Source organism: Megascapheus bottae, chromosome 2, assembly GCF_031878675.1.
Source record: "Megascapheus bottae isolate mThoBot1 chromosome 2, mThoBot2.hap1, whole genome shotgun sequence".
In the NCBI taxonomy this organism is placed as follows: Eukaryota; Metazoa; Chordata; class Mammalia; order Rodentia; family Geomyidae; genus Megascapheus; species Megascapheus bottae.
In genome coordinates, this window is record NC_143510.1 from 83,710,362 (window position 1) to 83,723,335 (window position 12,974).

General features: G+C 44.0%; 1 protein-coding gene across 1 annotated transcript in view; it reads left to right on the top strand.

The window, feature by feature from the left end:
• Positions 1-12,974, top strand: part of Stab2 (stabilin 2) — a 139,527-nt gene that overhangs the window by 93,184 nt on the left and 33,369 nt on the right. Inside the window, exons 41-49 of the mRNA XM_090353973.1 lie at positions 437-513; positions 1,980-2,105; positions 3,807-3,880; positions 4,923-4,994; positions 6,545-6,664; positions 7,377-7,424; positions 10,167-10,250; positions 11,402-11,548; positions 11,831-11,971. Coding sequence (XP_090210099.1) covers positions 437-513; positions 1,980-2,105; positions 3,807-3,880; positions 4,923-4,994; positions 6,545-6,664; positions 7,377-7,424; positions 10,167-10,250; positions 11,402-11,548; positions 11,831-11,971 — 889 coding nt within the window. The remainder of the gene's footprint in view (positions 1-436; positions 514-1,979; positions 2,106-3,806; positions 3,881-4,922; positions 4,995-6,544; positions 6,665-7,376; positions 7,425-10,166; positions 10,251-11,401; positions 11,549-11,830; positions 11,972-12,974) is intronic.

Consider the following 12,974-nt stretch of genomic DNA (forward strand, 5'->3'; position numbering starts at 1 on the left):
GGGGTTTCAATTCCACAAATCAGTTTATAAATACAAAGCATACGTGATCCACGTCCTTCCATCATTTTCCCTCATCTTTCCCTACCCTACTCATACCCAGTGCTGTGGTTCCACTTTCACATATATACATTAAGTAGAATGACTGTCTACCTACCCCTCCTCCCTCTAATCAATCAAATGAAAGACACCAACTTCCTAGAGGTACTGGGTGGCTCACTGAAGGCCAATAGCTTCCTTCCTCATTCTTGGGCTTTTCCCTGCATGTGCGCCCCCTGGAGTTTGTGGAATGAATGACCATAGCTTTTCCCAGTGTTCTTCCCAAGCCAGAAGCAGAATTCTCTAAATGTCACCTGGAAGCTGGGGATGAAGGATTAGAGTGGGTCATAGAACAGAGCCTGTATTTTCTTTTTCACCAATCAACCCTTTCCCCTTGCAGCTGCCTTCTCAATCTGGATGGCACAGCTTCTTGCAAATGTGCGGCAGGATTCCAGGGAAATGGGACCATTTGCACAGGCAAGCAAAAAGGAATTGCTAAGAGGCACCAAGAATTGCCAGGGCAACTCAGACATCTGTGGGTGCTGAGCCTGGAGGGCCCTCAGCCAATCAGCTAGTGCCAGCCACTAACGGGGACCTGCATGGAACTTGGCAGATAGTGCCTAGCTAGGGACAGGACATCCATGCACCATCTGTGTTTGGATGGGGTGTATTGGTTTGGAATGGGTGGACAATCGCACTGTATTCTAAGCAGTGGTTCGCAGCCTTGAGAGCAACTAGAACCATTGGGGCAGATTTTAAAAACTAATGATATGGTGCCAGTGGCTCACACCTGAAATTGAAGCTATTGAGGCGGCTGAGACCTGAGGCTCAGGATTTAATGGCAGTCCCAGGCAGAAAAATAACTACCAAAAAGCTGGAAGTAGAGCTGTGGCTCAAGAAGTAGATTGAATACCAGCCTTACACAGAATAAAACTAAAGGATAGTGCCTAGACCCTGCATTCAAGCCCAGTATCAGTGTGCATGTGAGCTCGCTCTCTCTCTCTCTCTCTCTCTCTCTCTCTCTCTCTCTCTCTCTCTCTCTCTCTCTCTCTCTCTCTCTCTCTCTCTCACACACACACACATGTATATATATATATGTATATATATATACATATATATATACACAAAGTAAGGATTTGACTGGTTAAGAGCATATCTGGTTAAGGTCACCAGGACTCTAGAATGGGTTTAAGCACTGGATTTTCCTCTCTCTCACCATAAGGCTTGTATGAGTCTTTGAACTGCCCTGAGCCAATTTAGCTCACATGTAAACTTAGTGCTGTCGACATAAACAGGTTCTTGTACACAACAGCAATTGTAGACTAGCCTCATCATTAGACCTCCAGGTTTGGATCCAAGGCAGCCATCTGCCTGCTCTTTGCAACACTGTGAGAGGATCTAACCACATTAATACCTAGAAAGTGCTGAGATGTGAGAGCAATTTTTCTTTGTGTGTGTACATGCACACATGTGCGCACACACACACACACGCTATACTGCAGCTTGAACTCAGAACTTTGCTCTTTCATAAGGCTTTTTCACTCAAAGCCGGCACTCCACCACTCAACCCACACCTCCACTTTCTGACTGATTATTCTTAGATTGCCTAATGCACTAGTTTTTAGAGCTAGGAAAGCAGAAATTGTTAGCACCATTTTTCTTCTGAGTAGCAATCTGCTCCTAGCCCATCTTACCAGGGGGATATGCCAAGAATCTGTAGTTTCCAGATGTTCTTTGCAACAGGAAGTGTGCAGTACTAAAAAAGAGTTGAAATGGACAAATAACTGCAGTGCTTTTGCCCTGTTCTTTAGAACTGACCTATCGAGTGAAGGCCAGAGTAGTTCTGAAGTAACGTCCACCTCCACTGAGCCAAGTTAAAGGGCATCAGCTGATTTCTTTTTCTCCTTCTCCCTCCTCTTGTGATTCATCCCTTCCTTCTCTAGCGATCAATGCCTGTGAGATCAGCAATGGAGGGTGTTCTGCCCAAGCGGACTGCAAAAGGACCATCCCAGGAAGCCGAGAATGTGTGTGCAAGGCGGGCTATACAGGCGACGGCATCATGTGCATTGGTAGGTGACCCTTCACCCCAGGGAATGATGTGAGAGTCAGAGCATGGTCAGTGATTATCATGTATTGGTTCCTACATGAGAAAATGCTCATCATCCATGGTCATAAAGGAAATGCAAATAAAAGCAACCCTAAGATACTACCTTACCTCAATCAGAATGACCAATATTCTGAATTCAGACAATGACAAATGCTGGCAGGGATGTGGAGAAAGAGGAACCCTACTGAACTGCTGGTGGGAATGTCAACTAGTACAGCCACTCTGGAAGGCAGTTTGGAGGTTCCTCAAAAAAATAAAATAGACCTTCCCTATGATCCCGCCATACCACTCCTGGGCATCTACCATGAGCATCCTAACCCAGGAGATGATAAGGACACCTGCTCGGCCATGTTCATCGCTGCACTATTCACAATAGCCAAGCAATGGAAACAACCCAGATGCCCCACTACAGATGAATGGATACAAAAAATGTGGTACATTATATACAATGGAATTCTACATAGCCACTAGACAAGATAACATAATGAAACTAGAGCAAATCATGTAGAGTGAGATAAGCCAAGACCAAAGGAAGAAAAGGTGCATGGTCTTCTTGATATGTGAATATTAAATCCAAACAGTACAAGCGTGATGACTCAATACTCAGACACTCAAGGTCATTGACATGAACTTGGAGATATAAATATAACTATATAGACATATAAATCTATGATAGTATATATTCTATAGACATACTGATATACAGATCGATACATAACTATGACAAACTCTCAGCTTAATTTTAATTTTGTTCTTAAATTTATGTGCCAGTAATTGCATACAGAGATTCCATTCTTGAATACTTGCTTGTTAAACTTGACATTTGAAATATGATGAAAAAATTCAGTGTTAATAAAATCTTTTAATAAAAAAATTATAGTGAAGACAGACACAGGTGGTTCACACCTGTTCAGGGCCTAGCCTAGGACTGAGAATCACATTTAGAGTCACCAGTGGCCAGAGGGGCCTTACCACCAAGGAAATGTCTTGGTTCTCATCAAAATATCCTTAAGCCTGCCATCTATTGATGACTCTTCTCTGAATTAATCTATACTGTGAAGATTACAAATGATATTTTGATGAGCACCAGTGGCTCCCACCTGTATTCTTATCTATGCAGGAGGCTGAGATCTGAGGATCATGGTTCAAAGCCAGCCTCTGGCAGTCAAAGCCAAGACATTCTTCTCTCCAATTCACCAGTAAAAAACTAGAAGTAGTGGTGCAGCTAAGAGGTATAGACTTGAACCAAAATGCTAATAGACAACACCAAAGCCCTGAATTCAAGTTCCAGTACCAGTTTGCAGACTTGTACATGTGCATGTGCGCACATACACACACAGTTTTCATTCCTGTCTCCCACTGGTAGATTGAACTCCAACATTCAATTACCCAAAGTCCTATCTGCGAACACCCATGTACATTCCACTAAGAGTCAGACTTGAGCCTGCAGACAGACCAGGTCTTCTGGTATTTTTTTTTTCTGATACCATCTCCACTGAGTTAGTTCTGCCTCTGAAGAGTTAGAAAAGAGAACTGCACTGTGGTACCTGCTGCTGTTAGCCAGCTAACCAAGCAACCTCAGGTCTCTAGTGAGCCCCTCTAGACATCTTAGATTGGAAGTAAGGTTTGATGCTTATGACAGACGTTGGCTTTTGTTCCAAAGAAATCAACCCATGCTTAGAGAACCATGGTGGCTGTGACAAGAACGCCGAGTGTACACAGACGGGACCCAACCAGGTAAGCTCCCCTTCCTGAGTTTCCTGGGAGAGAATTCCTGGGTCTTAAGACACACACCTCAGACAAAAGGGCTAACAGCTATGGTCACACATACTTTGGGAAAATGATGAAAGCCCCCAATCTTGGGGGATGTGGGGAAATGAGGGGGACAAAGGACCCTCAGAGAAGGCCCCTCCCTGTAGTGGGGAAAGGTAAACATCTGCAAACTCCAGATAATCCCAGAAGCACCTAGAATTTCCTGGAAATGACCTCTTTTCTTCCAGTTCTCCAATGCCTAGATCCCACCTGTTTTTCCTTAGCTTGAGGCTCTGGCTTATGCAAATGACAGCAGAAACTCCTATTTCCAGCCTCTGCAAATCATACCAGAGTCGTGAGTGCCCCTCAGGAAAAAGTAAAAGGGGACCCCAGCATCAGAGGATGGGGGTGATGGGGAGACAAGACACAGGAGTCCCAGAATCCTATACTCTTAGTCTGTCACATGGAGAACATACAAAACAGCCAGGCAAAAAAGTCCACGCTGAGCTTCAGTGCTTCATTTTCTGAAAAGGTCAAGCAAGGACTCACAATACCCAAAAGTAAGGGGAAAAATATTTGTCTTAAAAAATTGTCTGTCTGTGCCCATGTATATGCACATGTGGGGACCCGTATATACACAAGAAAAGACAGACAGACAGACCATTTCTGTGGCATTATTTCAAACTGAACCTGCAGGGATGGGGCAAATCCATAAGAGCTCTGGTACCCAGGTCCATGATGAAGGAATAAAGAAGGGAGATCAATGGAAATCTTTCTCTGTGGCCCTGAGGGGCCCTACTGATGAGTTCAAGTTCTAGCACAATGTCAGCAGATCAGAACCTCTGCTGCAGCCTGAGAGGCTCTTCTGTATGAACTGGAAAGCTGATTGCCACTCTAAACTAGACAGGACCAAGAGCCAAGGTAGTCTCCTCTGACGTGGCAGAACTTGAGCATCACAGCTAGCTAGCCACTGAAGCCAGGGCCACCCTATCTGTAAGCCGACCCCTATGTTTCTGCTCCTGCACAGGCTGTCTGTAACTGCCTGCCTAGGTACACAGGAGACGGGAAGGTCTGCACACATATCAACGTCTGCTTATTCGTGAGTATGCCTCAGGCTGGCTTTGGTGCACCACCGCCCACCCCACCCTCTAGGGGGTGCTGTGTTGAGGGACTGGCCCTGGGATGTCTCCCACCAGCTTCTGGGCCAGGAAACTTGCTTCTCTCTCATGGCCCACTGTCATGTTGGAGAGAAACAGACAGGACAGCTTCTGCTAGTCCTGCATGCGGGAGACACGCATCTTGAATTCTGCCTCTTGTCTTTCCTTCGAAAGAGCAATGAAGCAGCTTTGGGGGCAGAGGCAGCCATCAACATCTGGAAGATGCCCACATAATCAAAGGGTTTCTGTGTGAGCCCAAGCACAGAAACCAGAATTAGGAAGGGACAGAAAGAAACTGTCCTGTTTTCCTTGGGGAAGAAAAAAAAACATGCCCTCCCCACTCCAGACAGAAGATCAGAATACTCCAAAGGCAGCTAGTTTGAAGGATTCATGAGCCTGTGAGAACTTCAGGTATTGCAGGCAAAGAGGGTTTGGATTCAGGACATCATGTGTGTGAAGCATGAAGACAAGACTTTTTGCTTTTAGGATTTTTTTGTATCCAGGTCGAGTCTTTTGCTCTATCTGAGCTGACCTCACATGGCAACCCTCCCAATAACTGGGATTATAGACATGCATCATCACACCAAAGTGTTTAACAATAAGAATGTAAAGCAGTGGATGTGATCAAACCAGGCAACCATCTAGCTTGCTCCTGGTTCTGATTTATAGTCCTACTTACGCTTCTTGAGACCTCTTTCCCTGAGAGGTTTTGGACAGATGACCCTGGAGAAGCCAGGTCTCTAATATACCATAGCCCAGCAAGGGGAGGCACGCAGCCATCAGTTTCACATAGTTCTTTTACCATTAATTACTTGCTGTCTATTCAGAGTTAGTTGTTAGGGTTTTTTTCTCCCTTAACAGAGACTCATATGCATTTCTGTATAGCACCAGGTGAATGAATGCCTGTGAACTACCAGGCACTGCCTAGGCTCTAAGAACTCAGTGACTTGAAACTAACATCTCATGGTACGAATATAGACACTGCAGTGTGGGGTTGTGGGTAGGCAAGCCGTGCTTGCAGGAGGCAGGCATGTACCCCCTCACAGCCCCCCCCCACACACACCTTAGTAAGAAGGGTATCAGAAAGCTCAGAGAAGGGTCTGTGAGCACAAGCAAAGGTAGACCATGTCATCAGAAGTTGGGCAAACAGAATAAGCTGGAGGTAGTGTCCACAGGGTGAGAGGTAACCAGAATGTCCAAGCCTTGGGATGAGACTGGGGTCATCAGTAAGATAGGACAAGGAAGGACCCATTTTTGGTAGCCTATCTTTCTCCATGGATGTGTGTGTGTGTGTGTGTGTGTGTGTGTGTGTACGCACTGCTGGTACAGGAACCCAGGAACTTGGATGTGCTGAGCAAGCACTCTGCCACTGAGCTACTAAGCCCAGCCCTCAAAAATAAATAAATTCCAATCCAGAACTAACTTGCCAAAGCTGTCACAATTACTGGTCTGCCTGACCCTCTCTCCCCCAACCCCTTGGCCATTTGCCCAGAAAAATGGTGGCTGCAGCCCGTTTGCTGTGTGTAATCACACTGGAGGAGAAGAGAGGACGTGTACTTGCAAGATGAACTACACTGGGGATGGAATCACCTGCCGAGGCAACATCTACCAGGTAAATGTAAAGCTCTCTAAAATTGCTAGGTGTTTTTTGCTGCTGTTGTTGCTGTGGGGGGAGGTTGTTGTTTTGTTTTATGTTGTTTGGGGGCTTTTTCTTTGTTCATTTGCCAGCCCTAGAGCCTGAAGTCAGGGCCTGGTCGCCGTCCCAGAGCTTTTTTTGTTCAAGGCTAGTGCTCTACACTTTGAGCCACAGTGCCACTTCTGGTTTCCTGATGGCTTATTGGAGGTAAGAGTCTCACTGACCTAAGCTGGCTTTGAACTGTGAGCCTCATGTCTCAGCCTCCTGAATAGCTAGGATTACAGGCGTGAGCCACCAATGCCTGGCTCAGTAGGAGGTTTTATATGTGACTGTTGTCTCCTCAGGAGCTCACCTGACCTGGGGAAGGGGGCTGTTTAAGATCTACCCACTGTTCTGAAGGCACAAAGCTCTGGGTTTCCCTTCAGTGCTGCCAGGTGGTGGGTGGGCCTTCGAACATTTGATGTCAGCTCTGAGTCTCTTTTTCAATCTGTGAATGAAAACAATGGTGGCAACCCTTCCAGGTTGTTCTAAGAATGCACTATGAGGTCCAGAAAGGAATTGGTATACAACAGTACCAAAGCATTATTACAGCTTCAATTGCTGGGGGGGGGCAGAGGTTATTATGATGTTGTGATGTATGTATATATATGATGTGTGTATGATGTGTGTTTGTGATCCTTGTTTCCAGGAACTTCCCAAGGACTCGAAAACATCCCAGTATTTCTTCCAGTTGCAGGTAAGGACACGAGGGTCTGCCTTGCTGTAAGTTGAGTCTCATGCCACAGAAAAAGTCTATGCTAATATCTGGCTGTGCCTCCAGTTTTTACATAAATGCTTAAAAACAATAAACTTAAGGAAATCTTACAGAATAAGAACATACTACAGGGAAGGCAAGGTAAGCGACTCATACCTATAACCCCAGCTACTCAGGAAGCAGAGATGGGATCATGATCTGAGACCAGCCCAGGCTCAAGAATTAACAAAGGCAGAAAGGGTAGAGCACTAGCCTAGAGAACATGAGGCCCTGAGTTCAAAACTCAGTTTCTCCTCAGGAGAAGCATATATGACAGAAAATACTTATAGAGCTGTACATGTTTCTATTGTAAACTGTGTTATCACAAAAATAAAGCTTAAATAGACCATTTTCAAATCTTTTTTGTGGGTCTTGAGGCTTGAACTTGGCCTGGGCGCTGTCCCTGAGCTCTTCAGCTCGACTACCACCCTACTCTTCAGCCAAGCCCTACTTCCTATTTTCTAGAGGTTAATTGTAGATAAGAGACTCAGGTCTTTTTGTGGCAGGGCTGGCTTTGAACCTGGGTCCTCAGATCTCAGCCTCCTGAGTAGTTAGGATTATAGGCGTGAGCCACCACACTCTGCTTCAAATCTTTTATAATATTTTTAACCAGGCTTTCTCTATGCTCTGATTCATAAATACTAACTATTGCATGACAGTTGCCTATAGTATTGGGTACACCCACTCTGCAGGTTTATAGCCTGGAAGCCAGAGGCTAGACCATATAGCCCACATATGCAGTAGGCTGGACACACCTCCAGCATGTAAGTTCACGATATGATATTCACACAATGACAAAAATCACCTAACAACACATTTCTCAGAACATACCCTGTAGTTCAGTGATACATAGCTGGATATGAAGAAACTCTCATCACTCCAGGGCAGACAAGAAACATCACTGGGACAACTGGTTAATACTTGAGTGGAAAACACAAATTTTTTATACATTGTATATATGGATAATCCCAGATATATTGAAGAATAAAATATTAAAAATTATAGAACATAGAGCTCCCCTATGACCCAGCAACAAGGACATTCTAAATCCACTAGCACAACAATGTTCATTGCAGCACTATTTACCATAGCAAAGATATGAAATCAACCTAGATGTCCCTCAGTTGATGAATGGATCAACAAGATATGGTATTTATACACAATGGAATGCTATGTTGCAGTCAGAAAGAATGACATCGCCCCATTTGTAAGGAAATGGAAAGACTTAGAAAAAATCATATTAAGTGAAGTAAGCCAGACTCAAAGGAACTTAGGCTCAATGGTTTCCCTCATTTGTCATAATGAGTAGAAACCTTGGGCTCTCCTAGCAGAGATTTGCAATAGAGCAAAACCTTGATACATAAGGCCATATAGTATGATGCTAATTGAAAGGACCTCTAGGATATAGAAACAAAAGCCATATAATGAATGATTGTTGTCCTTAAGGTACTATGTTATCTCTCATCTCTTTTGCTGTCCCTTGATTATCTCATATTGTTACAGTATTTCACTTCATTATCTTATATATAGGATATATTTGTATTTGGTTATTTGAAATTGGATAGGGAAGGGGGGAAAACAAGATGAGGGGTGAGGGTGGGGGGAGGGAAATGGGGACCAAGACATGTGAAAGGGTATCAATGTATGTGAATTAATGCACCTTCTATCTGGCAAATATCATGTAACCCTTTTATTAATTACAATAAAAAATATCAAAAAATTAGAAGGATAGTCATAAAATGCTACAAGAAGTAATCATATAATCTTTACATTTCAAGTCAAATATAACAGTTAAATGAACTGATTTTGTCTGTACAGTTGTCTCAATTGTGTAAAACAAAGAGAAATTGGGCACTAGTGGCTCACGACTGTAATCCTAGCTACTCAGAAAGCTGAGATCCAAGGACTACGTATTGAAGCCAGCCCAGGATTTATCACAATTAACAAGCAAAAAGCGAAAAGTGGAGGTACAGCTCAAATGGCAGAGCACCAGCCTTGAACTAAAAATCCAAAGCAGAGAATAAGGGCCTGAATCCAAGCCCGGGTACCTGAACCAATATCACACTGTACATAACTATATTGCACATATTATATGTAATGTTTCTTTTTTTTCCAGTCCTGGGGACTGAACTCAGGGCCTGAACACTGTGCTTGGGCCTGAACACTAGTGCTCTACCACGTGAGCCACAGCACCACTGCTGCTTTTCTATGGATATAGTACCAAGGAATGGAACTTGGGTCTTGGTGCATGCTAGGCAAGCACTCTACCACTAGGCCAAACTCCCAGCCCCTATGTCTCTTGTCTGCCTGGAGCAATGAAGGTTTCTTTGTGTATATGTAATATATATCATTTATTTATTTAAAGATAATAGAAGCCACCTCTGGCTATCTGGATGATGGGGGTAGTTATAATTTTTGTGTATGTCACTACTTTCCAGATCTTTAATGCAACAAATGGGTATTGGTTTTGCAACTAGAAAATAACAAATAGGATTTTCATGGCAGAGGATGTGAGTTTAATTTGGATCTAAGACTAAGACCCAGGCCTCCTTCATCCACCATGATCTGACTAACATGTCTTGAGCCCTGCTTGCATCTGTACAAGGAAAAGGATCCTCTGCCCCATCTCTCTCTGTACAATATGTGATGTGTGGCTCCTCCCTCCCCTATCCCCCCACAATGCAGGAACATGCTGTCTATGAACTGACTGGGCCTGGTCCCTTCACAGTCTTTGCACCTTCAACTCCTTCCTTCAACGAGGAGCCCCGGGTAAGCCTGAGGCTGGGAACATGTGGGAAGGCTTGAGGACCTTGCCCTGGAACCAGTCATGGAGAAGAGATTTAGGATGGGCAATGATGGAAGCAGCTGCCTGTCAGCACAGGGACCCCTATCAAGGGCAATAGCTGGTGAATTTAAGTTAACACAGACCAGAGAACTTCTAAAGGACATGTCTAAACATGGCAGGAGAAGACTGGCAAGTTTCAAGCAATCCAAACTTCCCATAGACCAAATAAGAAAAGAATGATGGATGGATGGATGGATGGATGGATGGATGGCAAATAGGCTCTTGTCTTGCTAGACTTAGCAGAGCCTTTATGGTACACCAAGGCATCTTGTGCATCATTAGCAGAAGTGATCATGACAGCTAACATTTAGTGGGTATGCAGGAACCATTCTGGGGGCCTGGTCTTGATGAATTCATTTAGTCCTCACAGCAGCTCTGAGTTGAGGGCTACTGTTATCCCAGTTCCATGGCAGAGGACATCAGAGGAGACAACTTCCCGAAGCTACAGACTACTGGTGGCCTAGCAAGGGTTTGCTCTTACCTACTGTGTCTCCTGCTCCTCACAAGTAGAGTTTGCACACCAGCAAAGTAGAGACACAAAAATAATGTCAGAAATCATTTAACATTGGATGGTGGCTTCAAAGCTACAAAAGGGCCATCCTGAAACTGAGAAATGTGTACATTTTTATTACACTGAGTTTGTGATCATTAGTGTGTGCTGGGGATTGATGCCAAATGGAGAGGTACCAATGGCTTAAGAGATCCTGCCACCTCTTCCAAGAAGGGGACAGGCTATACCGTCTTTTGCCATATGATTCCCAAGAAAAGTCTTCCTTTAAGGAAGACAGTGTAGGGTTGTGGGGGTCCTTGGGACCACTATCATGGAACTGGACCAGAAGAACCATCACATTCCTTCCACACTGACATTCGCCAGTGGAAACTCACAAGGAACCAGAACCATCCAACCCTTTGCCTGAATGGCCTCTCCTTAAACCCCTACTATAAGCCAGGCATGATGCCCACTTCCTGGAACGTGAATGGAGAAAGAAGCAGGGAGAAAATGGAGGGGAGGAGAAGAGAGAAGATTGGAGCAAAGAGCTCCCGCTCCACACCCAAATCCCTATTGGTATTCCAGATCAAGGATTGGCACCAACAGGGTGTGATGTCCCAGATTCTTCGGTATCACGTGGTTGCCTGCCAACAGCTACTCCTGGAAAACCTGAAATCCATCTCACATGTTACTTCTCTTCAAGGAGAGTCAATTATCATCTCTGTCTCCCAGGTAAGATCAGTGACCTCAGGAAGGTGGCACTTCCTTAGTCCTTCCTCTCTTCCTTTTCCCCAGAGCATTGAGTTAATAATTATATATATGTAGTTGTATAACATGTATTACATATTATATTTATTATGCATATTTATATACATATATAATAATATGCTCAGGTAACTGGGATCCATAAACTCTGGCCCTGATGGTCTGACATATAAGCCAGGCATCCTGTGGGAAGTGATTTCGTGCATTTCCCTTGCTCATTTAAGTTTTTTCTCTTTTGGGTGACTTTAGGATACAGTGTACATAAACAATAAGGCTAAGATCATATCCAGCAACATCATCAGTACCAATGGGGTTATCCATATCATAGACAAATTGCTGTCTCCTCAAAACTTGATCATCACCCCCAGAGACACCTCAGGAAGGATTGTGGTAGGTAAACGCTTCCCTGACTGTCTCCATTCTGACCTTGAGCTATCACATGGAATCACTGTAACTTCATTATAAGTTTTGTAAGCCTTGGAAGCTACAACCTTAAGCTGTCATCCAAAGCCTAGGATATATTATTATAAGTCCATAGTAAGCAAATGTGTTTTAAGCCAATACTTTACTTTTAGCCAAATACAAGTGACATATGTCTACAGTCCCAGCTACTTAGGAGGGGGTAGCAAGAAAATCTCTTGAGTCCAGAAGTTCAAGGCCAACCTAGGGAAACATAGTAAAATGCCTGATATAGATGATAAAGTAAATAATTGTACAAGTATTTACTTCATGTCTATAAGGGCAGATGTTCCAGAGAGAAGGGAGAAAAGATGACTTTTATTGATGCATAGGAGATAGACAAATATATTAGAAGTGGTTAAAACTAAACCTGGAATAAAACTCAATGGATAGAAAAGAATTTAACTTTGTGTACGTATTCCCTAGGATCCTTCATTATAGAATTCATAATCCACTATTCCTTAAATAAAAGGAGCCTCTGAATTACTTCAACGCTGATCTTAGAGACTACACAAGTCAGAGCAGTGCAGCTCAGGGAAGTCTACAGGGAGAGCCTCAGTGGCCCTATGGGACCTTTCTGGCTACAACAGCCATGTAGATTCTACCTCTCCTGCCTCCTCCCCAGGGCCCTAGAGACTGCAGAACACATGTTGTCACTGCTGTGTTTCAGGTCTACTGTCCCCGCCAACAGTCACCAGCAAGCACTTTGTGGTGTTCCTTTCCACTAGCGAATCTTGTCCTGCACTTCTGCTTGATGTCCCCTGTATCATGGGTGGGCTGTAGCTACAAGAAAGTCCGAGCACTGTAGTACTTAGCCTTTGAGCCTCTGTAATGCAGAAAAGCCTGAACAGAAGAACCATGGGATTGGTTTACTCCTCTACCCATGATACAGCTTCACTGTATTTAGTTGAATTTCTGTTGAGTTAAATAGTCT